The 27,815-nt window shown below is 46.3% G+C and overlaps 1 protein-coding gene across 12 annotated transcripts; it reads right to left on the bottom strand.

Moving 5' to 3' along the window:
- Positions 1–204: 204 nt before the first annotated feature.
- Positions 205–27,650, bottom strand: LOC137442926 (rap1 GTPase-activating protein 1-like). Of its 12 annotated transcripts, none has more exons than XM_068142097.1 (21): positions 23,665–23,747; positions 22,969–23,165; positions 19,789–19,882; positions 19,309–19,344; positions 16,484–16,531; positions 15,593–15,631; positions 15,323–15,514; positions 14,476–14,579; positions 13,941–14,019; positions 13,627–13,680; positions 13,453–13,536; positions 13,121–13,221; positions 12,449–12,578; positions 12,024–12,179; positions 9,621–9,692; positions 9,376–9,462; positions 8,195–8,329; positions 7,490–7,678; positions 6,212–6,315; positions 4,083–4,199; positions 206–1,009 (listed from the first exon to the last, which is right to left on the bottom strand). In XM_068142097.1, exons 2-21 carry the CDS (start codon positions 23,055–23,057, stop codon positions 1,000–1,002), a joined length of 1,920 nt encoding a protein of 639 aa, XP_067998198.1. In that variant the 5' UTR covers positions 23,058–23,165; positions 23,665–23,747; the 3' UTR covers positions 206–999. The 12 variants fall into 12 exon arrangements, 9 of the variants coding, with proteins under 9 accessions (XP_067998198.1, XP_067998199.1, XP_067998203.1 ...); XM_068142098.1 differs by having other exon boundaries at positions 4,083–4,196; XM_068142099.1 differs by having other exon boundaries at positions 207–1,009; positions 7,490–7,636.
- Between the last annotated feature and the right edge of the window lie 165 nt (positions 27,651–27,815).

The following is a 27,815-nucleotide window of genomic DNA, read 5'->3' as shown; positions in this document are numbered from 1 at the left end:
TAAAAGCATGAGGATTAAATTGTTACAGGGCTGCACTATCTGGATTTCTGTCTTCCTGCATGTCCCCTAGAAACAGACACACACAGCCCAAGGTGTGCTGGCCACTTTCTCCTTTGAAGTCCGAGGTACAGCATAGACACTGCAAACACAAGACATTTCCTTTTACTCTGCAGCAAGGTGAGTGGGAAGGGACGAGAGAAAGCAGCCAGAAAGAGAGAGATGAAGTGCTTGAAAACATTAAGAAACTCATAAAAGGCAACAGGCAGGAAAGATACCTTTAACATACTAAATATATTTATTCCTTCAGAAAAGCTGCAAAATGTGGCCAGTCTTGATCTACAAGCAGTAATGTAACCTGAAATCCCAGGCATATTACATGCCAGCATGCAGCAGGGAGAACAGTAAAGAATGAGCCAATACAGGCTAAAAATAATTCCTCAGGAGTCTAGGAAATACATTTTGGAGGACATTAAGGCCAACATGCTTCTCCCTTGGCACAGCAAATAAAAAACTAATGTAAGTAAGCCGGGACATAGATTTCCACAAAGTATCTCCTCAACGAGGTTCTCTGCCCTCTGCACTGTGCTGCCTGACCTGTGTCATCCAAAGGTAATAGAGAAAGAGGTGGAGATGTGGTGTTCTGTTCCTGCCTTCTGCAGGCCAACCTGTTTTCTTCTTCAGATGATGGGAGAAGAGAAAGGGAGGTAGAGGCTGGTTCAGTGGCTGCCAGTTGGGCAATGGGAAGGGCATAGAGCCGAAATGTTCCAATAGGAGCTATCTGTCCATCACCCTTTCTAAGGGTCCCTGTTCCAGGAACTGCCAGTGGAGTGTTAGCTGGGTGCCACTTAGTCTTACAACAGTCCTTGAGGTCCTCTAAGTAAGTTCATGTTCGTCTTGGCCAGGACTCATTTCACCCCAAAAGTCTTGCCAGTATCTTCAGGGAGGTAACCAATGACTGAGCAGCATCTGATCCACTCCTGATTGGGTTGATGACCCCACTCAGATGTGTCTGAGGAAGGAAAACACACAAAACAGCCATGTATTCTTCTTAGGGCTTAAACATACACAGCACAGTGATTTTTAAATGCAACCCAGAAAGCCATCTGGCTCTGATCCTAATGAATTTTGCTACCTGGGCTGGGCCCACTCCCTTTGAGTCTGTCCCTTGGGAAGAAGGATTACTTGGAAGGCTACATGGTCAGCAGAGCAGAAAACTAAGGACAATTGTCCCTGCATGTGGAAGAGAAGGCAGTTAGTACAAGTAAACTATGTGGCTTCATGGATCAAAGGCTGATCTCTGCCTAAAGATGTGCTGGAAATCAGCAAGTGAGGACAGCAAGTGCTGGCTCATCTCTGCTCTAAAGAATTAACATATCATTTGTGTCTTCCCTTTGCATTTATTTCCAGGTTGGTTTTAGCAGAACAAGAGTTTGATCATTCAAGTCTGGAATGTGAACTCATTGTTTCAGACCAGAAGCAACATGCTGGATATTTTTGTGATCAATTTCCTGTGACAGTGCTCCCTGAAGAGAACAAAGAGGGGGCTGACGACCTGCTGTTTTAGTATCAACTGCATAAATTACTCTAGGACCAGCTGGAACTCTTTTTGCACTAGAAATATGCCTGTATCATGACCCTGACTTGTAGTTCCACAATTAATGAGCATTAAACAGACTTCAGCAAAACTGAAGTACTTCTATTAGACTCCTGGCCTATTCCTGCAGTACTGTGCTAACACTGTTGGGGTGAAAGTGGTGTGCTTTACACGGTGGAATGCTGCGTCCCTGAATCCCTGCCCAAGATAGGACTCAAAATGTGTGATTGCACCTGAGTTGGTCTGTAATTCTGAAACCACAACTCTAGCTAATGCAAAACTCCATGCTATAGCCCATCTCCAAACAAACTGTCCAGGAAAAGGCTAAACCACCACCAATGTGAAAAGCCTTTTCCTGGTGATCATGTAAGGGGTTTTGAGTGCATGACTGGGAAAAGATAGAGAACCCTGGGAACAGAAGCAAACAGACTGCCAAGTCATACAGGCCATGCTTCATGTGCATAAGCAATATCCATGCAAACATTTTTAGTGCAATCCCATGCTATTTTTGCTCTCTGAATTCAAGTAACACCAGTCTGAAACAGACATCACAGCTGTCTCACCTCCTCAGCTGGTGAATGGAGAATGAGGCTTAGAAAGTGGAGGAAACCCACAATCAAATGCAGACAGCAGGAGCATATGTCAAGAAAGCTTCATCCTTTTTGTCCAGGACATGTCCACGTTCATAAGCAAGGTGGAACCAAGACTGGCCAAGCTAGGAGAGGTTTTATTACTAGGCAAAGTTCTTGCTGAATCTGCAAGGCTACTTCAGCCACCCCATCAGACCACATGTCCCTCACACATGCCTAGCCAGGAGATTCTAGTTCACTAAGAAGGTCCCAGACAGGATGAGGAAGGAGGTGGGATCAAACAGGAATGCTGGAAGAAGGGGGTTGCTGACCAATTGGCAGTTCCATGTCCTGCATTCTCTCTTGTCCTTGGTTGCCAGAGCTAGCATCTTAAATGATCCACATCTCCAGCTCTGCTACCATCCTCCTCCCTGCCAACATTCTGGATATTCATACAACAGACAAATAATTGAACTCTGCCCCTTGGCTGTCACAAATTGTGGGCAGTTCTAAAGAATACAACGGGACAGCTGAACTACTGCAGGTAGTCACAGCATATAGTTCATAAGGAGCACTGAGTCTGGTTGGAAAGAAGGTCCCTTCTTGTCAGACTTGGACCTGCAGCAACTAAGCCATAGAGGCCTGATTTTCCTTAAAGCAGCCCCAGCCTTGTGCAAGACACATGCCCAGCTCCACAGCACTTGGTGCCCTTTTGACCACAGGCCTCATCCAGAGTCCTCATGAAAAAAAAACACACAAAAAAAAACCCCACCAAGCAAAATCCCAAATAAGGATGACAAGCTGTTCCTGAAAGTCAGCTGCAGCCTGGCAGTGAGAGACAGGCTGCTCTGGAGCCTTGGAAATCTGAATATGTGGCTTCCCTGAAGTATGATAGTATCATAGTATCAGTCAGGGTTGGAAGGGACCACAAGGATCATCTAGTTCCAACCCCCTTGCCATGGTCAGGGACACCCCACACTAGATCAGGCTGCCCAGAGCCTCAATCCAGCCTGGTCTTAAACACCTCCAGGGATGGGGCCTCAACCACCTCCCTGAACAACCCATTCCAGGGCTTCACCACTCTCATGGTGAAGAACTTCTTCCTCACATCCAGCCTGAATCTCCCCACCTTCAGCTTCATTCCATTCCCCTTAGTCCTATCACTACCTGAGATCCTGAGAAGTCCCTCCCCAGCCTTCCTGTAGGCCCCCTTCAGATAGCTGGAAGGCCACCTAGACAGGATCATATCCCAGCATACCACAGCTCAGCAAGACCAAAGCTGAACTACCAGGAAAATGCATTTCTCCAACCTTTGCTCACCAGAAACTGGGGAACTCTTCTGCAGCCTACTAGGGGAAGTGTTTGGCAGGAGAGCACTGGGTGTGTTATGGTATCCTTGCAACAATGAGACAGAGGTGCAACAAATCAGATCCTGCTCTAACACCTGATGTAACTCCTGGGGAAGACTGAAAGCAGGCTGAGCTCTCCCTGGTTGGGAGCAGCAGGATGAATCCTGCTTAAAGGGGCAGAATTTGAGTATAACCCAACATACTCTTGCCCAAGCTCTCTGTAAAGCTCCAAAATCATGCCAGAGCAAGCTATAGAGAAAACATACACATCAGTAAGCATGGATAAGTGGACTGCTAGGGCTTTGTGTATCCTGTTGGATACAGGCTAACATTAAAGATACAGCCAACATTGCCTTTCAGTCTTCACTTTAAGAAAGCTTCAGTTTAAGAAAGCTGAGTTCCTTACATGCTCTGAATTACTGAGCCATGGTCACACATCTATCATTTAAGATGATGCAATGCCTGATGTGGACAACCTCAGTAAAGCCTCCAAAAGAGCAAGACATGCACCACACAATCCAACACCAGACACAGTGAGCATCTTTGAAACAGTCATTATTTTCCACTCACTTGTTCTTCCTGATGGGGAACTCTGGGGAGCTGGGACTTGATGATCCATCAGACTTCAGGTCAGATAAAGTTCCTGGAGTGTCCAGCATCTTCTGTATTCTCTCTGAAGTGTTTCTGCTGGGAGAAAAGAAAAACCAGCTGGATTACAGGGTCAGAGTTAACCTCTATCTATGCTAACAGAATCACAGAATAGAAGAAACCTCCAAGATCACATAGTCCAACCTTTGAGTCAGTGCTGAAGGGCCAACACTAAACCTTGTCCCTAAGTGCCAGGTCTGCACGGTACTCAAACACCCCTACAGATGATGACTCCCCCACTGCCCTGGGCAGACCATTCCAATGCTTGAGAACCCTTCTAATGAAGAAATGTTTCCTGAACCTCCCTTGGTGTAGCTTGAAACCATTTCCTCTGGTCCTGTCACATACCACCAAGGAGAAGAGGCTGGGTCTCTCCTCACTCCAACCTCCCTTCAGTAGTTGTAGAGAACAATGAGGTCTCCCCTCAACATCCTCTTCTGCAGACTGAACACCCCCAGCTCCCTCAGCCCCTTATCATAGGCCATGTGCTCCAGGCCTTTCACTAGCCTTGTTGCCCTTCTCTGGACACACTCCAGCCCCTCAATGTCCTTCCTGTAGTGAGAGGCCCAGAACTGAAAACAGCACTTGAGGTGTGGCCTCACCAGTGCTGAGGACAGAGGACATGCTGAGGAACACTTCCACACAAGCCACAATCCAAAGTTGAACCCCTCTGCACATGAAAAGGAAGCTTCAGGGGAAAGCTATGCATGACATGCTGTGCTCACTGCTGCCAGAGGGACAGCCTTTTCCAGCCTTCACTCCTGATGAGTATAGTTTCCATCAGTCTTTGTGCCCATCAGCCTTCTTTATGAGCCAGTTCATGGCAGAATGTGGCAAACTGATACAATGAAAGGAAGTTGATACTTTTCCTGGGAAATGTGCTGAATCACTCCCATGAACGCTCCACTAAGCATCTGAGTGGTCAGAAGGCATGGGACAGGATTGGGTAGTTAATAATAGAATAAACCAGGTTGGAAGAGACCTTCAAGATCATCGTGTCCAACCTATTATCCAACACCACCTAATCAACTAAACCATGCAACCAAGCACCCTGTCAAGTCTCCTCCTGAACACCTCCAGTGATGGCGACTCCACCACCTCCCTGGGCAGCCCATTCCAATGGGCAATCACTCTCTCTGTGTAAAACTTCCTTCTGACCTCCAGCCTGAACCTCCCCGGTGCAGCCTGAGACTGAGTCCTCTTGTTCTGGTGCTGGCTGCCTGGGAGAAGAGACCAACATCCACCTGTCTACAACCTCCCTTCAGGTAGTTGTAGAGAGCAATAAGGTCACCCCTGAGTCTCCTCCTCTCCACGCTAAGCAATCCCAGCTCCCTCAGTCTCTCCTCATAGGGCTTGTGTTCCAAGCCCCTCACCAACTGGGACAGTATGGTGCCTGCTTTTCAGTAGCAATGGACTTTTAGGACAGATCAGTTGCTAGTGAAACTGCAACTTCAAGAATCATCCACTGCTCCTCATAACTAAGATCACAAACAAGCAAAGGAGGAGCGAAATAAACCAAATAGCTTCCCAAGTTCCTCCCAACAAAGAGCAGTAAAAAACCCAAACAAACCATGTAAAAAATCCCCCAAACCAACCATATGAACCCCCCTCCAAACAAATCATGTTTTTCCTTGTAGAAAACTTAGAGATCTTTCAAGGGGATAGTGAAGGATGTTGTACCTCAATGAACAGATTGAGGAGCAAGGCTGCAGAGGGTACAAGACTGTTTAAAGCAGTGAGTGGCTACTGTGTTGGCTCACAGTGTCACAGGGAAGTGGTCTCAGAAGATTGGTTCTTTCCTCAAAGGAAGTTCTGAGCTATTTTTATTCAGCTGAGGTCACAGGCACCTCCCTGTGTTCCTCTCTCCACCTCCTGCCTTCCTCCTCAAAGGTTGACTTGCTTTCAAACAGCCTTTTTTATTATTTTTTTTTTTCTGCCATTTGTCCATTTCTCCATGAGCTAATAATCAGGCTTTTCTTCCCATTCAAACCATTCCCATTCCAGGTCTCATTCCTGCCAGCTCCCTTCTCTCACCTTCCCATGGCTCATACCTCTTTTCCTCCTGTATGTTCTCAATGCCAATGGCACTGCTCCGTCGCCCATGGAAGTGGCTGGCTCGAGATCGTGATGGGCTCCTACCAGGCAAGGCAAAAGACTAGAAAAAAGGAAAGAATGACAGAAGGAAGGGAAGAGAATAAGGCAGGAAAAACTGGAGAAATGGAAGCATGGGAGAAGGAGCCTGTGAGGTGAATCAGGATCTTCTGATTTACTCTGTAATGCTACAGCATGGCCCAGCTCCAGCAGTGCAAGGAGCACTTTCTGTCAGTGAAAAAGAGAAGGGCTTACAAAGGTGTTAGGAGAGAGATAGAGATAGAAACCAAGGCAGAACAAGATACAACATAGCTAGTGTACAGCCAAAGAGGCTCAGGAAGGGAAGTATCTTCACATGAGGAGAGAAGGAGAGGCAGAATCAGAAAGGCAGAGAGTTAAAGGAGGCAGCAAACCCAAGTCATAATCACCCTGTGACTTTGCTGTGCTGACATAAAGAATGCCCACAGCTGAGCAAACTGCCACTAAGAAACTTCCACACTGAAAGACACCTTCCTGGTTTGCTCAGATGGGTTTTTGTAGTTTGCCTGACACCACAACTGCAGAAACCACAATCAGCTGGATGCACTTCAGCCAAGGTAACAGAAACATGGATCCTCTTCTGGCCATATCTGCCATGAATGCTTCCACTGATCACATGTTTAGTATCACTATCAAGAAAGGCTTTGAAAGTGAGCAGAAATAGTCACCCATTTTCTCACCCCAAACTTCATTATGTTGTTTCCAAAATGCAAATTCTATGTACAGGAAAACAGGACCTTGAATAAACATCAGGCACCTGTTTATATTACAGAAAATAGTCTGATTGGTGAAGCTGAAGAAATTAAGAGATCTGCTGTCCTTGTGTTTTCAGCTCCTGCCACGTGACAGCACAGCACCACTGTGGCCAAACCACAGTGCATGCATTTCTGAAGGTATGACAATATACAGGCTCTAACCCAGGACAGCAGAGACAGATGTCTGCTGGACAGTCATGTTTGGCTTCCTTCTCCCAGTCTGCACCAATCTCAGCTCTCTTTTACAGAAGCACTGGGGACAGAGACAGGCACCGACAACACAGGACTACAACATGCACTGTCACAGTTTGTGAAACAGGATAATGCAACAGAAAGAGACTGACAGAAGGACAAGAGGATTAACCACTAGGGAAAGAGTAGTAAAGGCTATGAGTGGGTCACAAAGGGCTGCCAGGTCTCCTCCAGCCCACCCCAGTGCCTTACCGCAGCAACGGCCTTAGGGCCCTCGGCGACGCTCTGGCTGAGGGCAAGGCCAGCTGGAGCTGGGCGGCCGGGCAGTGTGGCTGGCTGCTGCTTCCTCAGGGATATCCCCATGGCATCCAGGCTCTGGCTGCGACCTCTGATCACCCGCTGAACAGGGGCAGGCAGGGGAACAGACAAACACAGATACACCTGTAGGCACGCACATGGCAGGAGAGTATGGAAAGCACCACTGAGCAGGTGGAAAACTGTGACAGACCAACACCAGATCCACAGAAATCCTAACAGGCAGCATCTTGGACATTACCCATTTTTGGTCTTAGACAATTCATGGAACTGACTGCCAGAGACAAACCCTTCCTCAAGTGTACACTCACTACTTTTCCTGCAAATTCTGGAGAGAAACTCCACCTGACACTAGACACTAGCCTGAAGCATAAAGAGTTTGGTTTCACAGAGACAGTATGGAATTCCAACCTGGGTCAGGCTGCAGCTGTGTAGGAAGGAGCACAGAAAAGGGAAGAATGTTTTGTGAGAGATATGGCAAAGCACAGCCAAAGATGAGGATGGATGCTGGATGGAGAGACCTGTTTTCTGTCTGACTCTAAGCACAGCCAATCAGCAGGGCAAATATTCTTTAGAGGGACAAACAATGAGCTTGAAAAAAGTGTGAGCAGGTAGGTAAGAGGACAATCCACTCCTGCTCACCTTGAAATTCTCAAGGAAGCCCCCGCTGCCGTTCTCTATCTTGTCATCCTCTCCCGTGGGTAACCCCATCATCCTGCGGCTGCGAAGCTGCAGCTCTTCAAACAGGCTCTCCAGAAGGGCACTTCGGGTTCTTTCCTGCACCAAGATTGGGAATGAAAACACAGCTGTCCCTGGGAGTGGAGGGATGACCTTCACCCACCCTGCTTTGGTAGTGTCCCACATCCTCCTTAAAGAAAGGACACACCAAAAATCAAACAAACCCAAAACAAAAACATTACAAAGTGGTTTCAGCTGCAGAGTTCTGGAACATTTCACAGCCCTGTTAAACTCTTTCTAAAGCAAATCATAAACACATCATTATTTTTTCTACAGGTGATGAAACAGAGGCTAGAACAGAATTTTGGTACCCTGAAGTGAAAATATCAGTGATTCCAAGACTGCATCATGTTGGGAGGGATCCTCAAAGGCCATCTTGTCCAGCCCCCCTGCACTCAACAGGGACACCTCCAACTACAGCAGGCTGCCCAGCCACACATGCAGTCTGATCTCGAATGTCTCCAGCAATGGGGCCTCAACCACATCCCTGGGCAACCTGTTCTAGTATTTCATCACCCTCATAATAAAGAACTTCCTCCTCATGTCCAACCTAAATCTCCCCTGCTCCAGTTTCAAACCATTGCCCCTCATCCTATCACCACAAGCCCTACTAAACAGTCCCTCCCCAGCCTTCTTGTAGGTCCCCTTCAGATACTGAAATGTAGCTCTAAGGTCTCTTCAGAGCCTTCTCCTCTCGAGGCTGAGCAGCTGGAGCTCTTCCAGCCTGTCTTCATAGGGGAGGTTCTCCAGCCCTCTGATTGTCTTGGTGGCTTCCTCTGGACCCACTCCAGCATGTCCACAATACTAAGTTTTAGCTAATACAGAATTTCCTCCAGCAAAACCTATGCACACCATCCCCATTCTTACTCAAGGACTAGATCTTTACCTCAGAAGGTACCTGCTCATGTTTTCTCCCTCCTGCTGTGAAATACAAAGGAAGCATCTCACAGCTGAGGATTTTGTCTTTCTTTTATACGCAATGCAAATGAGAAGCAGAAGAAAGTCAAAGATGGTAGAGGAATTTTTCAGTCTGCAATAATAAAGGTTTACAATTCTAACTGGAGGTAAGCAGGTAAGAGACTCACCTCCAATTTAGCAAACTTCTCAGCTCGATAGCAGCTGTACTCAGCGTTGATGAGCTTGACCAGGAGGAATTCACGGAACTCTGCACTCTGCAAGGCAAGATGAAGGCTACACTGGAGAAGAAACCTCTGCCTTACTGCTTTTTAGACTTCCAGAGTCACCTAAAGCAGACTGGCAACACTGAGTCAGCACACAAGGGTGTGTGTGATATCCCCCTGCCAGCTAAAACTGGACCAGAGCAACAAACCTTTCTAAATATGGCTGGATTTGGCAAAGGGGGTCCAAAGAAGGGGACATCATCCCGGGCTGTGACTGAAACCTGTAAGAGGGGAAAGAAAACAAAACAACAAAAAAAGAGAAAGTATCACAAGCCAAGTGAGATCAGCAAAACCTTGGAACTATTATGGTACATCTGATCCCTCCTGACCCATAACCAAAAGACATCAATACGCCGGCCTGTGCAGCTGTTTCTGAACTCAGTGAATGGATTTGCTGATTGATCTCCCTGAATTTCAGTCAGCCAGATGTGCCCACAGTAGGAGAAAGGAAAACCAGCTGAACAAAAATAGCTTAAACAAAAAAACAACTGAACAAAAAGAGCTGAAGCAAAAAATAGCTGAAATTGCATTTAAAAAATAACCCAAACCCCAGTATTTTTGGTACCAACCAATGTCTGCCTGCATCTTTCTAGCTCAACTAGATGAACCTTTGCCAATCTAGCCATCCTGACAGAGAGTCCTCTGGGGTGGGACACTGAGGGGAATGTCTCAGTACCAGCACCTCTCCCAGTCCAATGTGGCACTTTCCCACTAAGAGATAAAGAAATGCAGGGGGGTTGTTTCCAGGTTTTTTAACAGGCTCCACCTGATATAGCAATGCCAAGAAAGCAACTGTAGTGCAGTCTGGTTTTGACCTGCTGGCACTTGGTTCTTCACAGCACTTACCCATAATTCTATGCAGCTATTTTACCATCACTTTTACTGTCACTTTAGAATATCTCACAGTCATTTTTTGGTCATGTCTGAGATGGCGCAATATCATTATTTGCCATTTCATACAACAGGGAACAATGTCATGACAACAGCAACTGCCTCAAAGTAACACTGCAATGTAAATGTCAGTGAGAGGCATGAACTTACTGAGAGGAAAAGGGGAAGGGGCACTCTACTTAATTCAGGTTTCTCCCATTGCAGGTCAGCTCCTCTAGTTACAAGGCCTCCTTCTCCCTCCCAGTAGACATCAAGCTGTTAAAAATCCTACTTTGCATTTCAGTTCTGATTGCAAAAATTGATTCAAAGAAATCAATGCCATTAATCATCCAATTTAACAATGGAAGGAAAAAGGACTTCACAAACTGCAATCTCTTAGGTCCTAGAATGCTCCCAAGGCAGAATGACTTAGAACTCCTTTGGAAAAGCCCTGACTGGGATTATTTCTTTTTCATGAAATGACACAAGCAACCTTATTACTGTGACAAGAACAATGGTACTGCAGACAAGACAAGATTAAAACAGTAGTAGGAAGAGACAAGACAAATGGCAAACTTCCTCAGGTTCTTCTCATTATTAAAACTTAGTAAACCTCCGCTTCCTACCAAAGAGAGACCAAGAGAACTGGAATTCCATGTCCCTGTTCAACATGAGGCCATCCTGTCACTAAGAGCATGGCTTCTCAGAGCACATAAAACAATCAAAGGTAGTTGTTCCACCTCAGACACTCTCTTTGGTGGGAGACAAGATGGAGAACCTGTCCTAATTTTCATACTCTTGGTGTTCTTGTAGACCTCCTAAGGCATAAGGACTCATCATCACCAAATGAGACATCCCTCCAGAGTCATGTGACAGAGAAAGAGCTACATCCAAAGGCTGCAGATGGGGAATTTGTATTCTAGCAAGGCCTCTTTCAACTGCAGCACCTTAACAGGCAGTTCTTTCTTGCCAGATGGGCACCAGTTCTGGGATTCCCAAAAGCCAATGCAGCTGCTTTGGAGAGGGACTTTTCATGAGGGTGTCTAGAGACAGGACAAGGGTGAATGGCTTGAAGCTGAAGGAGAGTAGGGTTAGACTGGATCTTAGGAAGAAGTTCTTCAGTAAGAGGTTGGTGAGACTCTGGAACAGTCTGTCCAGGGAAGTTGTGGATGCCTCCTTCCTGGGGGTGTTCAAGGCCAGGCTGGATGAGGCCTTGAGCAGCTGAAAGGCATCCCTGCTCATGGCAGGAGGTTGCAGTAGATGATCTCTGAGGTCCCTTCCAACCTAAGCCATTCTGTGATTCTATGATGATTCTATGATTCCAGAGATTAGGCCAAGAATCTGTATCTAATCTGCAGTCTCAAGTTGTGCAAGCTCTCAGCACTGTGCTGTGCAGCATGAGCAATGCAGACATGGCTGTCAGCAGGTAAAGTAGCTTTACCTGACTCATGTCTTAATTGCATTTCATCTTCTAAACAGGATCAGGTGTACCTCGTGCTCTTTGATGCAAACAAAAATGTTGTATCCAAATTCATCCTGCTTGAACTCTTTAGGCCTCAGAAACTCAAGTTAGGATGACAGCTGGCTAACCCTCTACCTCTCCCTGAGGCCCATGAACAGGTTTCCACTTCAAGGATCAAGATTAGTGGATCAGGGCAGAGGAATCTATTGCCTCTCTTTACCTTGTAAAAAGTGTCCCCAGTGGCACCATGAGTCAGCTGAACTACCACATAGGCATGCAGGAAATTAGAGGCAATCATATCAGGGACAAAAGGTGTGCTTTCATCTTGGAAGATGATGGCCACAATATCGTTCCCGATGTGACGCTTCCGCTGAAGCTGGAGAGAAGGGAAAGAAGGAAGTCAGAGGGCAGCATCAAAAATAAAAGGAAAAAAAAAGGCAGACCTGTACAATGGGGCCCCAAACACCAGCCTGCCTATCACCTCCAACCCATCTGCTGAACCACACCTCTCAGCACTACTTTCAGCATTACTCCAGCCACAATTCCCAACACTATGCAGTTAGGCATTTTCCCCTCTCTGCAGTCCCTCCTCACGTAGCCCTCCTCTCTAAGCCACACTATTGCATTCCTCAGTTCTCAGAATACCTGCTGGGAATCTCCCTCTGTGAAAGGCAGCTTTGTAGACACATGAAACATTATCTCCTTGCCCTGGAAATTTGTATAGACTGACTCAGTGCCCGTTTGACCTCTGGTAACATCCAAGCCTCCCCGGAATCTGAGCAAATCCATACCATGCATACGTCAGGCAGGACAGAGGTGAGAAAGTGGAGAGAAGAAAGACAAGATCAGTAACAGTAGTTTGGTATATCAACAGCATCAAAGAAATCAGTGATAATGAGGCACCAAATCTTCCCAAAGCAAACACACTAACTGAAGCTGCACAAAGTTTCTGCTCCTGAGCATGGCCCCTCAAAGGAGCTGTTTCCTTTGTGATTTTTCCATCACTTAGAGCTACAGAAAGGAAAGGCTGCTCCACAGGGAGACTAAAACAACACTGACCCCTGATGCTGAAAACCAACTTGCATCTGCACAAAGAAAATCATTCTTGATGCTGTGGGTCAGACTGAGACACCAGGAGATCTTTAAATGAAAATACCAGCAAAGCCCTAAGTTGCAACTTACTGGCAGCCAGGATGGCTGACAGAACCATTCTGGGCTTCTCTATCTGCACTGGGATTTGGCAGGCACAGCACTTTCCCAGAAGCAAGGCCCTAACAGAGTAACAGCCTCTGAATACACAGGGTGCTAGGTACACACCCATGGAAATCCTGCAGCAGAACCTTGTCACCAAGGAAATCCAGGAACTCCAGGAACCCCAGACTCTCTTCTGTGTTACTGAAGACTTCTTCTTCGGTCGTCTTCAAAAGGAAAGGAGAAGTCACAAGGAGCACAAGCAGTACAAAGAAGAGGCAGCAATTCCTACACACAGTTCAACCAGCTCTGAGGACCTGCACCCACAGATCGACCACCATGAGGCAAGCTCCTGTCCTTTTTTTCACAGGGTAATGCAGACCCTGTATTACATTTAAGCTAAGAGAACTGATTCTTTATGCTTTGCCTCAAGAGCTGTGGGATCTGAGGGAGCTTACCTGCCCAGGTTTCTGGTAGATGACCCCAAATTTGAAGTTATTGCTTATGACATGCTCATCAAATGCCACAATAAGCTGCGAAGCCTAGAGTAATCAAAACACAAACTGTCAGATGGCTGTCATTAGCCAGATCTTGATGGAAAAGGGACAGATAGACACATCAGAACCTTGTACCTTGGGGTAGAGGACAGGAAAGAAGCGTTCCACATTCACATCCTCACACAGAAGCTGTTGAGTGAGAGAGAGGCAAACCCAGTGAGATTATCACGTGCCCAAGCTTGCCAAATGCATGAAAGCACAGACACTCTATAATTACCTGACAGGAGTCCCATCAAGCAAAAATTCTGAGGTGAAATGAGAAGAGAAAGAAGAGAAACTAAATGGAAGTATAAAAAGGAAGTAGTAGCAAAGGGGGAAATGGGAGGACAGAGGTGAAAACAACTTGAAGAAGGAGGGGTTAAGAGCAAACAGGCAAGCACAAATCTCACCTTTGCCATCTGGACAGCATTGGGAAACTCATTTAGGCAGGAAATGGGGATCAGGTCATGTTTGGTGCCAGTCCGTGTCCTGAGACAAACCAAAAATACATTAAAGGCTAAAGACTCAAGAAACAAACACTGTCCCTTTACAGGCAGAGTGGCCATTTCTTCAGGTTATCCTTACAGCAGTTCAATGGAGGACTTGGCAGTGCTGGCTTAACAGTTGGCTTGATGATTTTGAAGACCTTTTCCAACCTAAAGAATTCTATGTTTCTATGACTGTTAAAATGTCTGTTAGAGACAGCCTAGGAAAGCAGATCCATGCAAAGTACAGGAGGCAGAAACTGGTGCAGGATTGCTCCAGAAGGCTGAGGGAGTAAAGCTTTCTTTCCTCTATATATGTTTATTAAAGGAGAGATGTCTAAGGGAGAAGAAACATTGGACTTCAAACAAGCTATTGAGAGAAAGGTGCTGCAAGTAATATGAGAACTGAAAAGGAGAAATGACTGCTCTGTTGTCCTTCTTCCCCATAAGGAAGCGTTACCTCAGCAGAAGACGCAGACTCTCCTGCTTCTCGATCTGTTCATACTTCACAGAAAGCACCAGGCAGCCCAGGGACACGTCACTGGAGTAGAAGTTCTGGTGCTCCTGAAAAAAAGAAGCCAAGATGCATGTGTTTGTCATGGTTATCTTCAACAGAAGAGAGAGAGAAACCACCATTCCCCTGCAATAATGAATGAGCTAGGCTGTTCCACCAGCAGAAGAGCAGTCACCTCACATCAAAGGCAAAGTCACCTGCAAACTCAGAAGACAGACGGAGTGCATGAAGTCAGTAACCAGGACTGCAAGACTTCACAGAGTCACTGGATGGCAGAGGTTGGAAGGGACCTCTAAAGATCACCTAGTCCAGCCCCCTGCTAAAGCAGGATCACCCAGAAGAGTAAATCACCCAGGAGCACGTCCAGATGGGTTTGAAATACCTCCAGAGATGGAGACTCCACAACCTCACTGGGCAGCCTGTTCCAGTGCTCTGCCCAGAAGGAGGAAGCATCATGGGAAGCACTGTGTCAGTGCATCCTTGTGTGTGACACTAAGACCAGTGTCCAGCTGTAGAGTCAGAACTCACAGGACTTGGAATGTGTTATATGAAAGGAATGCTCCAGACGCAATAAGTTAGCAATAATGACTCTTCTGTTAATGCACAGGGAGATGATGGTGCACATATCACAAGGGCACAGGGCCAGCTTAACACACTATGGGACAGTGGGTACATTAGTTCCCAGCACCTTGAGGAACTGAAATGGAGGGACTAGACAGCTATTTCTAAGTCTATTAGAAAGGATCTGAGATCCATTTCAGCCTTCAGATCAAGCTCTGAAGGTCACCCTTACCTTGCCCAGGAAATGTTTGCGGTACAGCTTGGCTGTGGGGTCACTTTCCAGTTTCACTTTACCACTCCAGGGAAAGGGTACATCAGACAATGCTGGACTCAAGCTGGAGAGGTTGTGGCTGGTCCCTTCAATCCAGTAGCCCCCAAACTGGGGTAAGATAATGAGGGGATATGGCCACCCTTTCTGTAATACCTATTCGGAAGGACAGGGAACACAAAAGCTGAAAGGCCAATAAAGTCCAAGGGAAAACAGAGAGCAGTGCTGACTCACCTCATGGATGCTGGGGTAAGGAATATATTCCTCTTCTGTCTGAAACCAGAAGAGACCATTAGCAAAAATGAGTAACATCTTCTAAAGCATTATGCTCTCATGATGGTGCAAGCTGTGCCCTCAGCTTCCACTCTGCCCTAGTCCATCTTTAGAGTTTTACTCTAGGATTTATGGTTAGACTCCATTTCCCAGGCCTCAGCATCACAGTATAAAGCTTTGAGAACTATAAATGCAGGAGTCAGATTTCACCCAACTTTCTCTCACAAGCATGCAAAATGAGGAGGGAGTCACACTATAAGCAAATTGGATGAGGTTAGGAGTGACAATCTCTCTGCTTTCCAGTGTCAGACAGCTGCAGCTCTGCAGACAGAGCTGACAGCAGAAACGGTGCTGAGGTCGAGGTTGTGTCATCTCCATAGCTGGAGGTGTGGTACACAACTGAGCAGTGATGAGGCATGCCTGCAAGAGCAGGAGCAGTATCAGAGCCCGGGAATGAAGGAATGGATCAGAAGAGCTGAGAATTTAGAGATGGGAACATGTCTCATATTGAGGGAAACAGCTGCTTTCTAGCAGCATCTGTATGAGTACTCAAGCAGACCACTGAAATTGACGTAATGTGCCTTCAGAAATACTACAGCTCTTATACTGAATGCCACTTAAGAGATTACTTAGTCAAGACTAAAACTAGTAATAATGATAAACATTTCTTGGAACCACTGAAACCAGAAATAAGGAAAAACTGATTCTATTTCAGCTGCACAGCTTCACCCTCTTGTGCAGCAACCAGTTCCTGGTCTGCTCCCTGTTAGTTCCAAGATGAGCACTGCAAGCCTGGTCAATAATTATCTGCCATTCTCAGCAACTTAGGAGAAAGGAATGATGTGGCCTGACCTTGAGAGGAGCTGGAAGGGAACATCTTTGTTCATCCAGACGACTCCCCTGGAAACAAAGGCACAGACAGTGAATCCTGTGGTCTAGCATGTCTGTTTCACTTACTGTGCCCTTCTCAGTATCCCAAATAAATATATTCTCTCTCTCTATAACTTTCTGGTTTATGCAAGTTTTGAAGTTTAGAAGAAACAGGAAGAATAAAGCTAGAACTTGGCCAGTCCATTAGTTTGGTATTAAAACTGAAAAGCTCCCTCCCACCTAACATCTTTAAAAAAGAAGAAAGTTGGCAGAAATAAAATCTCCCAAACTGATTCTCTTATTTAACGCTCTAGCCTCTTCAAGCCACTTTACTTCTTATCCCAAGCAATAAATTTAAGAAAGAGCTAAAGAACAGTCATTCAGACACTTCATTTCTGTTCTACTCTTCCTGGTTTGAGCTAGTCCAGAACTAATCCTGTTCAGTGATTTGACTTCCCAGGTCAGTCTCTGCTCAGTGCTGGCACCTTCTGCAGTTAACAGCACGTCTGCACAGAGAGGAGCTGCTTCTGGCTGTGACAACTCTGATGTTTAGAGTCACTGTCAAGGCTTGGGGTGCAGAAAGGCTTTGCTTATACTTGCCTCTGCAGACCAAGGTCACCGCTTTATCTTTGTGTCATATTGGGGGTACAGAAAGTAAAAGACCACACATACAGGGAGCAGCAGACAGGACAGGTGGCCCTAAACTGACCAAGAAAGACTTCCATCCCATGGATGTCATTATGCAGTATAAAGCTGAGAGGTCACGAGGGTAAAGCCTCTTCTTGACTGGCACACATCCAAGCTGGACTCTGTCCATGTTGCCTTCAGTATGGATTCAGTTCCCATCTGCAACTGAGTCTAGTCCAGGACTTACCCAGTGCCTGCCCACAACACCAGCAGTGACAGTGACATAACTGCCACCAGGGGTTTGGGTTTGATCTTGGTCTTGTATATATTTGCATACATTTCATTTTATTCTTATTATATTCATTAAAGCTCTTTTTAGTTTTCTTTCCCAATCCGTAAGTCTCTCACCTTATTCACTTTTTCTTCCCCACTGGGAAGGGAGAGGGGTTAGTAGGGAGTCTTTTCCCTTTGTATTTTCACAGTGGAGCCTGTACAAACACTAGTTGGAACATTGGAAACAGCAAAAGATCTGTTTTGGTTGCAGTGTCAGTACACAGCACTGAAAAAACAGCCAGCCACCAGAACATAGGGGGGTGAAATTAGGAGGAAGCAGAGGCAGGCAGGTGATCTTTACATTCTGCAGAGGTGGTAGCAATCATTCTGTATTTGGAGAAGTCACAAGAAGCACAGGTAGTGCGTGAACTATAAAGTACAAATGGATGTTTCATTGATGTGATCTGGAGTTGATGGATGTCAACCTCGCATTTGGGGCTCTTGAGCAAGGCTAGGTTCTCAAACAGGGATCTCAGGAACCATTCTTTGGGACATGAAAGTCCTATGCTCTATCAAATCAGGTTTAGGACAGGAGGGATATGTAGGTACAAAGCAGACTCAGCCTCCTGGAACAAACTGTGGAAAAGTACCAGGACAAACCTGCCACACACCAGGGAATTTCCACACATGAAAATGAAGGCTGGGAAACTGCTATTTCACAAGGCCTCTCTCCCCTTCCTTGGTATTTCTGGCAGATCTGACAACTGCAAAAACTTTCCAGTTTCAAAGGAGGTCCTGCTGGGAGCTGAGGATCTCAGAGGCCTGAGGGCAAATTTCATGGGCTGCTGTAAAGAGATGATGTTTGGGGATGTGGTGCTGAAGGATATGGCTTAGCCCTAGCCTTGGCAGAGTTATTTAATGATTGGACTTGATGATCTTAAAAGTCTTGTCCAACCACAACAAATCTATGATTCTACACATTAGTATATAGAATTAGGCCTCCCATTCCCCAGATTCTCATTTCTAGTCTGTCCAATAGCATTTCAGCCTCTTCACTCTATATTCAGCAATTTGTTGCTGCCTTCCACCTCCTCATCTTTATAGTCCCACCAAAGTTTTGTATTTTCTTCCTATCCACAATTTAATTACCCAAATTCCAGAAAAGAAGTTAACTGTTTGCTATAAATTTAATTGCTGTAGATAGTAAGAGGCAGAAGTTCTGTGCTGTGTTACTTGTTATGCCAGGTCCAAGTTAATCACAGCATCACTCAGAAAATACTGATAGTCTGTAAGGACACTCTAAGAACTCTGCTGTTAGATATGACACATATAACATGTTATTACATTACTGTTGCTTTATTTGGTAGGGCAGGGCTGTGGTGGGGCTGTTTTTCCCCCTTTTACTCTAATTTTATGATATAATATATGCAACTAAACACACAGATTGCCCTAAGAGAATTACACCAAAGCCCTCTCTCATGCCAGTTACAGATGGCACTACAGTAGTCATTTGACAGGTCTGACATTGCTAAATGCAGTTACCTTAACATCCCATTCATCATCTGTCATTAGCAGCTGCTACCCAGCAGAATCAGTTTCTTGAAGACAGCAGAGGTACCTTAATGCAATTTTGACTTTCTCTCAGAATGACACCCCTGCAAAGCACAGAATTCTAATTGTTTGTGGCTATTCCTTCCATCATGCTGGCTGGAGAAAGGGACGTAGGAAAACACTTTGGAAACTCCCTTTAAGAGTAGGTACAGGAGTTTGGGCCTAGAAAAGCCAGATATTCTGCAAGTCCAAATTAAAGGGTATTGGGAGTGAAGTGACAAGACAAATAGCAGCCAAGCACTTGTTTGGCTATGAAAAATCCAGAGATTCCAAAGTCTGACAGAACTTCTCCTTACCTGCATTTTTTCAATCATCTCAAACAAGTCCACAGTCTGTGAAAAGAAAAAGACAACAGTGAAAAGAATTTACCATTTACAGAAGGTAATGTTATCCTTTGTGGTCACTCAGATCTGGAAGGAGACAACAGCTCCTTCCATGTTTTGGCACAGGAGCTACTTGCTTGCTGAAGACAAGATGGAGTTGATCTTCCTTAGCTAAATATGCGCAATACAACTGGCCAAATTTTCTTCAGCTTGTGTTCCAAAAGCTTGACCTGGAACCTGATAGGCCAGGTGTCAGGAATTTCTCTCTTTCAGTGGGTCAGAGAACCAACTTGCTAGAGTCCTAAGAAATAATGACATGACCCAGTTTTGAATTCTCCCAGAAGTGGGCAATTACAGCTATGCATATATGCACACAAGCTTGCTTTCAGCCACTTCTGCTCAGTGCAGGAGCACATCCCAACCCTGAACCAGAGAAATGTGGGCTGTCTTTACCTTGTTGGGAACAGTAGGGGTGAGAGCACATGGAAAGCCTTGGGTGAAAGTGTCTACAGCATCACTGAAGTGGCACACTCCCTCCTCCAAACTCCTGCAAGAGACAGATGAGGAAAAAGAAAAACCAAAACCTTCTAACTCTGTGAGAACTCCCAGGTGCCAGTCCTTTACTGCAGTGCCTCCTCTGCCTTCTGCTTACTTTTCCTCTCTCCACACAATTGTCATTCCCTCTGAGATTCCCTGAGCTGCCTTAACTCACCACTTACCACCTGCAAACATCCTGGATGTAACAGCCAGTATCTTCTGGCTCTGTTCACTTGCACTGTTTTCCTCACAACTGTTCTGTAAGTGCTGACTGCTCTATTTCACCAAGTCACTTTGCTACCACAGATTTGCAGCAGCATAAAGATAGATCTCAGAGAAAGCTTTGGAATCAGATCTCAAAACTGAACCAAATTAAAAGAGCTGGAAGCTCTGAAATGTCATTGAAATCAGCACTTAAACTACAGCTTCAGTTGCCACAGCCTGGGTGTTAATTCCCAAGACAGGAACATAACAGAGATGGCTGTACAACAGAACTGGACAGATGCAGGCTGTATTACCACTGCTGGTAAACCCAGCATGCACATTTGATGAGCTTCTGTCTGCACATCTCCTGAATACATCTGCATGTTGGCCCCTGCTGCAGCAGCAGTGCACAAAAGTGCTGCTGCTGTCTGTGTCTCAGAGAAATCAAAATGTAATGTGGACAATATACTGGATTTTAAAACACACTGCATTACCCATTGTACTATAAATAGTCTCACTGCCAGCTGAAGCTCTCCTACTGTTAGCAAGCCTTGAAGACTATTACTTTGAAACCCATGGCTTCATTGCCTGTCATATGGAGGAGTAACATGAAGCCACTCTATTTCTGTGACCACAAATCTTCTGACAATTCTTGGAAGGGTTTAGTTTGGAAAAGACCTTAGACATCATCTAGTTCCAAACCCCTGTTATGGGCAGGGATACCTCCTACTAAAGCAGGTTCCTTGAGGCCCCAACCAACCTGGCTTTGAATACTTCCAGGACTCCACCGAGCATCCACCAAGTCCTCACAATTTGTTTTAGCAGCCCAGCACAATGGAACTTGTATATAGGCTGATCCACACAAAGTAACACAACACTTCCATCCTACAACTTTCTCTTACCATTCACATGAGATCTTTAATTTGGAGATTGAAGCCATAATGTATATGGCAGGGAAGATACAGGAGTTAATCCTGACAGCCTCAAATAACTATCAGAATAGCTAGATGTAAATGTGTTTTAAATTAGTATTAGATTAACACATCCTCTATTTATAATTTCATTTGTTTACTTGAAGCATGTTAGGAACTAACAAAGTTTATGTCCAAGGCAGTAAATGAAAGATTTGCCTTGTTTCTTTTTGAAAACCAAAGTTTCTGTCCTGTACACCCTGAAAAGGCAAGAACTTGGTTTGATTTCAGAAACCAGCCATCCTCAGAGAGGTATTAACAGTACAGCTTTTGTGTAATTGGATGTCCTGGGGCCTTGCTGCATTCTGTTTTCTTTGGCCTGTCACTGGTTTGAATCCTGAATCATTCAGCAGAAAATAAAATACACACTTGCCTCATGGAAATGTAGCAGCTCCTGCATGATGTTGGTGTGGCCAGTCCTGTCCTGCTCCCTCAGCATAAATTCATCTCTACACTTTGGACTGATTGGAGCACTTCATGCTGCAACTGCTCCCTGCCATTCAATCCCAGTACAGCTCTACTGTCAATATGACTTCAACAGATGCCAAACTCACTCACCAGTATTATCATACACTTAGAGGTGTTCTCAGTTCTGTAATTACCCCAGATTAGGAATGTGGGACTTCCAGAATCCAGGACCATGCCTTAGGTTTTATGTTATCTGTTACAAAATACCACAAAAATGTGAGGCCATTGTAAGCATTCCTTGAAAGTCCATTTGTGAATTCCAAACTGCTGGGATGAAAGCACTAAGCTTTATTTATAGAAAGAGAACAAAGTTCTTTTCAAATTGAAACTTCAAATGCTTTGACCATAGAAAAAGCAGAGTATTAGCCTTCTGAAAAAGAAGAGCCATTCTGCAGCCTGGAGAGGAATCTATATATACAAATGTGTACTTGCTGAAGCTTTATTTTTAGGAAGTGGCAACAAGGGAAAGCAGAGGGCCTGGAAAATGCTGAAGACTAAAATAGGATTCTACTAGTGACAGTAACCTGCACATTAATTTCAAGCAGGTAGCCAAACTAAAAGCAGGCACTGCTGATCCACTGCTAAAAGCTCCGTGCTTCTGAAATTAAGTGAGACATACCTTTGGAGACCTCTGAGCCCCTGTCTCCACATACACAACTCTACTCACATTCCTGGTTTGTAGCATTTCAATCCTGGGATCTCTCTATACAGCTCTCTCCAAACCATTCCCATCTGCTACAGCTGAGGCAGTTCAATAACCAAGTCAATGCAAGTATTTGTTATGAGAAAAACACAAAGTGGCCTGGACAGATTCTACACATCCTTTCACCCATCTTCCCTAAGTATTCCATAGGTAAAGGGGGTTTGTTGCACTCTGAAGTGTCCCAAATAATCTGGTAACTATTTTCCTGGAAATTCACAGGGAAACAGGTGTATTGCCTATGTAAAAAGTCTTTGCTCATCTGGCAGCCTTCCAGTAGGACAAAAAAGCTATGTGACAGCTTGCAGCATGTTATGGAACGGCAGCCAGTCTAATAAATGGTGTCCCAACCTGATGGGTGATTCTTGCAATGAGACACTGGTAAATTAAACCCCTCACCAGAAGAGACAGGCAGTCTAGAGGAACTGAAGGTAATTTCAAACAGAAACATGCCTGAAACGTTCATAGGGAAAATTCCAGGCAACTGCTTCCCTGGAGCAACAGCTTCTGATCCTTCACTCCCTTGTTTCTACCTTAGAGAAACACGTTCTCTCCAGCAAACACAATCTTTAGGTATTCAGTGCAGACAGCTGCAAACATGACCTGGACAGTCTAGCTCTGCTACGGCTTTCAATGCTGCACATACACAGAGTCCTAAATTCCAACAGAAGGAATTACCAAGAGAAGACTAGGAAAAGGAAGCAACTACCACAGATAAGAAGCTCTCAGCTGGTCACAGAGTTTTCTACTCACAGACTGTGACTTCCAGTTGGGAACCTCATTTCCAGCCGTGCTCCACTTTCTGGTTGTTGGGGAGCTCCTGCCTGCCACTTCTCCGCCATGTGGGCAATCCCTGCTCAGGTCTCTTCTTGCACCGACATAAAAAGGAGGCAGGAGACCGAAAAGGCCCGGAGAACCCAGCTAACTCTCAGTCCCCACCAGGTACTACCCTGCAGAAAAGGAGAAAGGAGAGCTCCCGAGGGAAACGAATCCGCGCTCTCACCTCCTGTGCAGCGCGAACTGCAGAGCTCATTGGCTCCCGAGGAGAGCGGCGGACGAGCCCCAGTCGCGCCCTCTCTCCCCCTCGGCAAGCGGCGCGCCCGCCGGCCGCGCTCGCCCGGCTGCTGCCGGCAGAGCCAGGCCCAGGCAGGGATGGGGAAAGCAGGCAGAGAGGGAGGCACGGCCGGCAGCGCGCCCGGCTCTACAGCCAGCTCCGAACTTGCCAGGCTGGGGCAGCCGCATCGCCTTCTCCCCTCCTCAGCTCCCCGCTCTCTCAGACAAGCCACGATGGCTCTGTCTCCCGCTCCCACAATACAGCCGCCGCCGCCGGCTGCAGGGCCCGTTCCAGCAACCGCTCCCCTGCCCCGACCCTGCCGAGAGAGAGGCAGGGCGGCCGGTGCCCACGGCGAGCTGAGGCCTGCCGGTGCAAGTACCGGTACCAGTACGTACCCTCCGCTGGCTCCGGCAGGGCAGCCGTGCTGCCGGCAGAACATGCTGGACCGCTCCTCCGAGCCAGTCCCCGGGAGCCTCCTCTCCCCCTGCCTCGCCATAGAGAAGGACACAGGCTCCCTCCCGGTCCCCTGCAAAGCCTCGGCTCCCGCCCCCACCCCCTCCTCTTCCTGCTAAGCCAGAGACAGCAAAGGGCACCTCACAGCTGGGAGCGGACCCCAGCCACGCCGGGGCGGGCCGCTGCCCAGGGAGAGGCAGAGGAGGAGAGATGGAGATGTGACAACAGGGAATGATGACTTCTGCTCCTCCTCCGCGGTGGAAGAACAGTTCCCCTTCGATCCCCCCTTTCCGGGGAATCCATGGATGATGCACAACCCGCAGGAACGCTTTGCTGGGACAGCTCAGCCGAGGAAGCTGTTCTCTGGGTTGTCAGTGATGGTAAGACAAGGACAGCAGAATGGTCCCTTATTCAGCTCTGCTGTAGTGCAAAATCTCTCCCCGAGCTCTCAATATCCAATGGGAAAAGCGAGCATCAAGGCAATCCTCCACAACTTATCTTCCACAACTTCCCATTCCCTCCAAGGGAAGACCAAGAAGATAGCAAACCCATTATCCTTTGGTACATGAGGCTGATGTATATCAAGTACTACACAGGCTGGGCTCTATATTGCCCTTATCAAATGACCTAACCTGTCAGGTGTTCTCTAGAAGAGCTCAAATTTTGAGGAGTTAGAAAACCCTTAGCATTCATTCATCAATAGCTCATCATTCCTGATCCCAACTGAAGTTGAGAACACAATCTCCCATTGCAGGGGTATGCATCTGCTTGTGTTTAAATAAGAACACAGAACTTTTCTTGACATTATTTTTTCTCCCTGTGATTCCCAAAATCATTCCACAGGATGATTCAATGTTTCCTCACTCCATCAAGACCTATAAAGGCAGCAGCTACAGCCTTCTGCCAAGGGTCAGCCTCACGCAGGGTTTGTGGAAGTTCTTGTAGAGGACAGTAGGAAGACAAAATGAGGGACAGAATTTGACAGAGGAACCAGTGAACTAGTTAAAGTAGAGAAAGAAAGCAGCTATATAAAAAATTTAGAAATCAGTGCAGCAATTTCATCCTAGTGTTTCCTATAAATTTTACTCATCAAAGACCTGGGTAGAAACCATTAGAGGGTTTTCAAGGGTCTGTGGCTGGGAAAAGATAATGAAAAGGGTATGGGATCCATCAAGGTAGGTGACAACATTGAACGGACAGAGAAAGGATCCACTTGCTAGTTTAGGAATTTGCATGGAGGCCATTTCCTCTTGTTTAGCCCTTTTTTTTCCCCCAGCAGATCTAATACCGGACTATAGGCTAACTCAAGCCATCTCTTCACCTGAGCTCAAATGTCCTCCCAGGCAGGGCCAGGCCACTAAATACAGCAGTTCTCTCTGCACAAGCAGCTCTTATTCATTCACCTGAATCTCTGAGCAGAGATGTGACTAGGGCAAGGCAAAGAGCCAAGCTTGCCACTTCTGCTGCATTCAGGAAGGAGGAAAAGATATTATTTTCTGCTGCTAGAGAATGCTGTTTAATATTTTTATCAATTATATAGACAGTGGGATCAAGGACACCATCAGCAGGTTTGCAGATGACACCAAGCTGAGTGGTGCTGTTGATATATGAGAGGGACCTGGACAAGCTAGAGAGGTGGGCCCAAGTGAATTTCATGAGGTTCAACAAAACCAAGTGTAGGGTCCTGCAGCTGGGCAGGAACAATCCTTGTTATTAATACAAGGTGGGGGATGAGGTGCTAGAAAACAGCCCTGCAGAAAAGGACTTGGGAGTTCTGGTGGATGAGAAGCTGACATGAGCCAGCAATGGGCACTTGCAACCCAGAAGGCCAATGGCAGCCTGGGCTGCATCAAAAGCAGCATGTCCAGAGATGGAAAGAGGTGATTCTGCCTTTCTGCTCTGCTCTGGTGAGACCTCACCTGCAGTGCTGTGTCAAGCCCTGGTGCCATCAACACAGGAAGGACATGGACCTGATGGAGTCGGTCCAGAGGAGGCCACAAGGATGTTCAGGGGGATGAAGCACCTCTGCTATGAGAACACTTCTGCTACTGAGGGAGGTGGGATTGTTCAGCCTGGAGAAGACAAGGCTCCAGGGAGACCGTAGAGCAGCCTTGCAGTTCCTAAAGGGGGCTACAAGAAGGAAGGCTGCAGAGGAATTGTTTGCAAATGCCTGCAGTGATAGGACAAAGGGCAGTGGTTTGAAATGAGAGAAGAGCAGATTTAGATTGGATGTTAGAAACAAGTTCTGCACCGTGAGGGTAGTGGAATACTGCAACAGGTTGCCCAGGGAGGGAGTTGAGGCTCTTTCCCTGGAGATATTCAAGGTCAGGCTTGAAAGGGCTCTGGGCAACCTGACCTAGTGGAGCAGTCCAGGCTGGACTGGATGGCCTTTGGAGGTCCCTTCTAATCCAAACCATTCTATGATTCTGTGACTGCCAGCACTAACTACTGCCTCCCCCTGCTCCAACCCTCCATTCCAGGGTCCCCATCAACAGCAATAACAAGCAAGCAAAGTCTACATGGAGGCCCAGGTCTTTCTGCCATTCTTCAGGAGCTTGCCACTACCTACAGGAGCCAACTTTGTTCACACACAAAGCTATGTTCTGCTCAGCTTTCATTTAACTCACAGCTTTATCTCACCTCCTGTGCAACTTCAGCTTCATTCAAAGCACTCAAGTCCCACAGGCAACTAATTAGTCTCATTTAGCAATGATCATACGAATAAGCCACTTCCATATGTAAGAAATCACAGGCTCCCTTCCCCTTACTGTTCCTTAGCTTCTAATCAAGCTAACAATTACTGTTTGCACACTTGATGTAACAGTATCACCTAATATAAGCCCTTAGTTCTACTAAGTTGATTCAGCTCCTGTTCATAGTTGCATTCTTCATTGATCTAACTCTGTATCCTTGTAGTCTCACACTGTAATCCACAGATTTGTCTATATTTGCATAGGTCACTGTGTGTTTTGTAGTGTTTGTGTGTTTTAAGGACTGGTACACAAGTTTCTGCTCTCCCAGGTATCCTTGTAGGCTGCTAATATCTCTATGACAGTAATTGATACCCATCCCTTTTGCCATGTGATCTCCCAGGTTTTGCTAGCAATCTTTTAATTCCTGTTAACTGCATTAGCATTTGATCTTGCTTACATAGGAGAAGTCTATATTAGCTGTAACACCAAAACTGATCTCTGCAGTTTTATTAATCGTCTGAGTCATCGTAAGAACACCAGGAGCTCCACAGAAGCTGCACAATGCCTCCTAAACACAGGGGCATAGCCTCCAATGGTAAAGTCTTCAGGGGACAAACTGTGTTTTTCTCTCTTTTGCTGCAATATTTCACTCAGTCATCACAAACTCAGGTGCACCCACAGATAGAAACATGCATGTTTGCACACGAGCTGTCTCCACAGATCCATGCACATAGCTTCTAAATACAGTTCCAAGTATGCCCAGACAGCACCTCCCACTGCCCACCCAGACTCATCATTTCATGTCAGAGGTTGACAGAACCAGAGTGCGATTCCTTTGGGTCTGGACAGACCCTCTCTCATGCCCCTCCATTTCCCCATGTCATCTCATTTCTTACACAGACATCACTCTCCCCCCCTCTACTCTCCCTCTCTCCAGTGTTTCTCCACACAATGCAGCATAGCACAACGTCTTTTAAAAATCATACAGCCACTTTCCCTGCTGAGGCTGAAACTGACCCAAGGTCCAGCCACTGCATGACACCACACAAGCAGCAGAGAAGATTTGGATCAACTCTCCTCCAGTTATTTTTGCTCCCATTCCTTCTAGATGCAAAACACATTTAATTGGCATTGCAGGCAAGATGAGAATAAAAGCAGCTAAGCTGTTCATCCCCTACCTGAGCAAGGCTCTCTCATCCCCAGCTGGTGAGCGGATGGAGCCTGGCACCCAGCTGCTCTCCCTTCCTTGCACTATCAATTATTCACGGAGATTGCGGTGTCCTCCCTCTCCCTCCTTCCCGCTCCCTTCCGCTGCCCCCCAGCTGCAGATGAATGGATAGCTGGCAGGTCAGCGCTGTCACACTTGAAACTGGAGATCATTGTCGATTCTACAGCTAGCC

This window comes from Melanerpes formicivorus, unplaced genomic scaffold (assembly GCF_026170545.1).
Source record: "Melanerpes formicivorus ecotype bairdi unplaced genomic scaffold, bMelFor1.0.p_v2 SCAF_8, whole genome shotgun sequence".
In the NCBI taxonomy this organism is placed as follows: domain Eukaryota; kingdom Metazoa; phylum Chordata; class Aves; order Piciformes; family Picidae; genus Melanerpes; species Melanerpes formicivorus.
The sequence above is the reverse complement of the archived record's forward strand: the minus strand, read 5'-3'. Positions and strand labels throughout refer to the sequence as shown.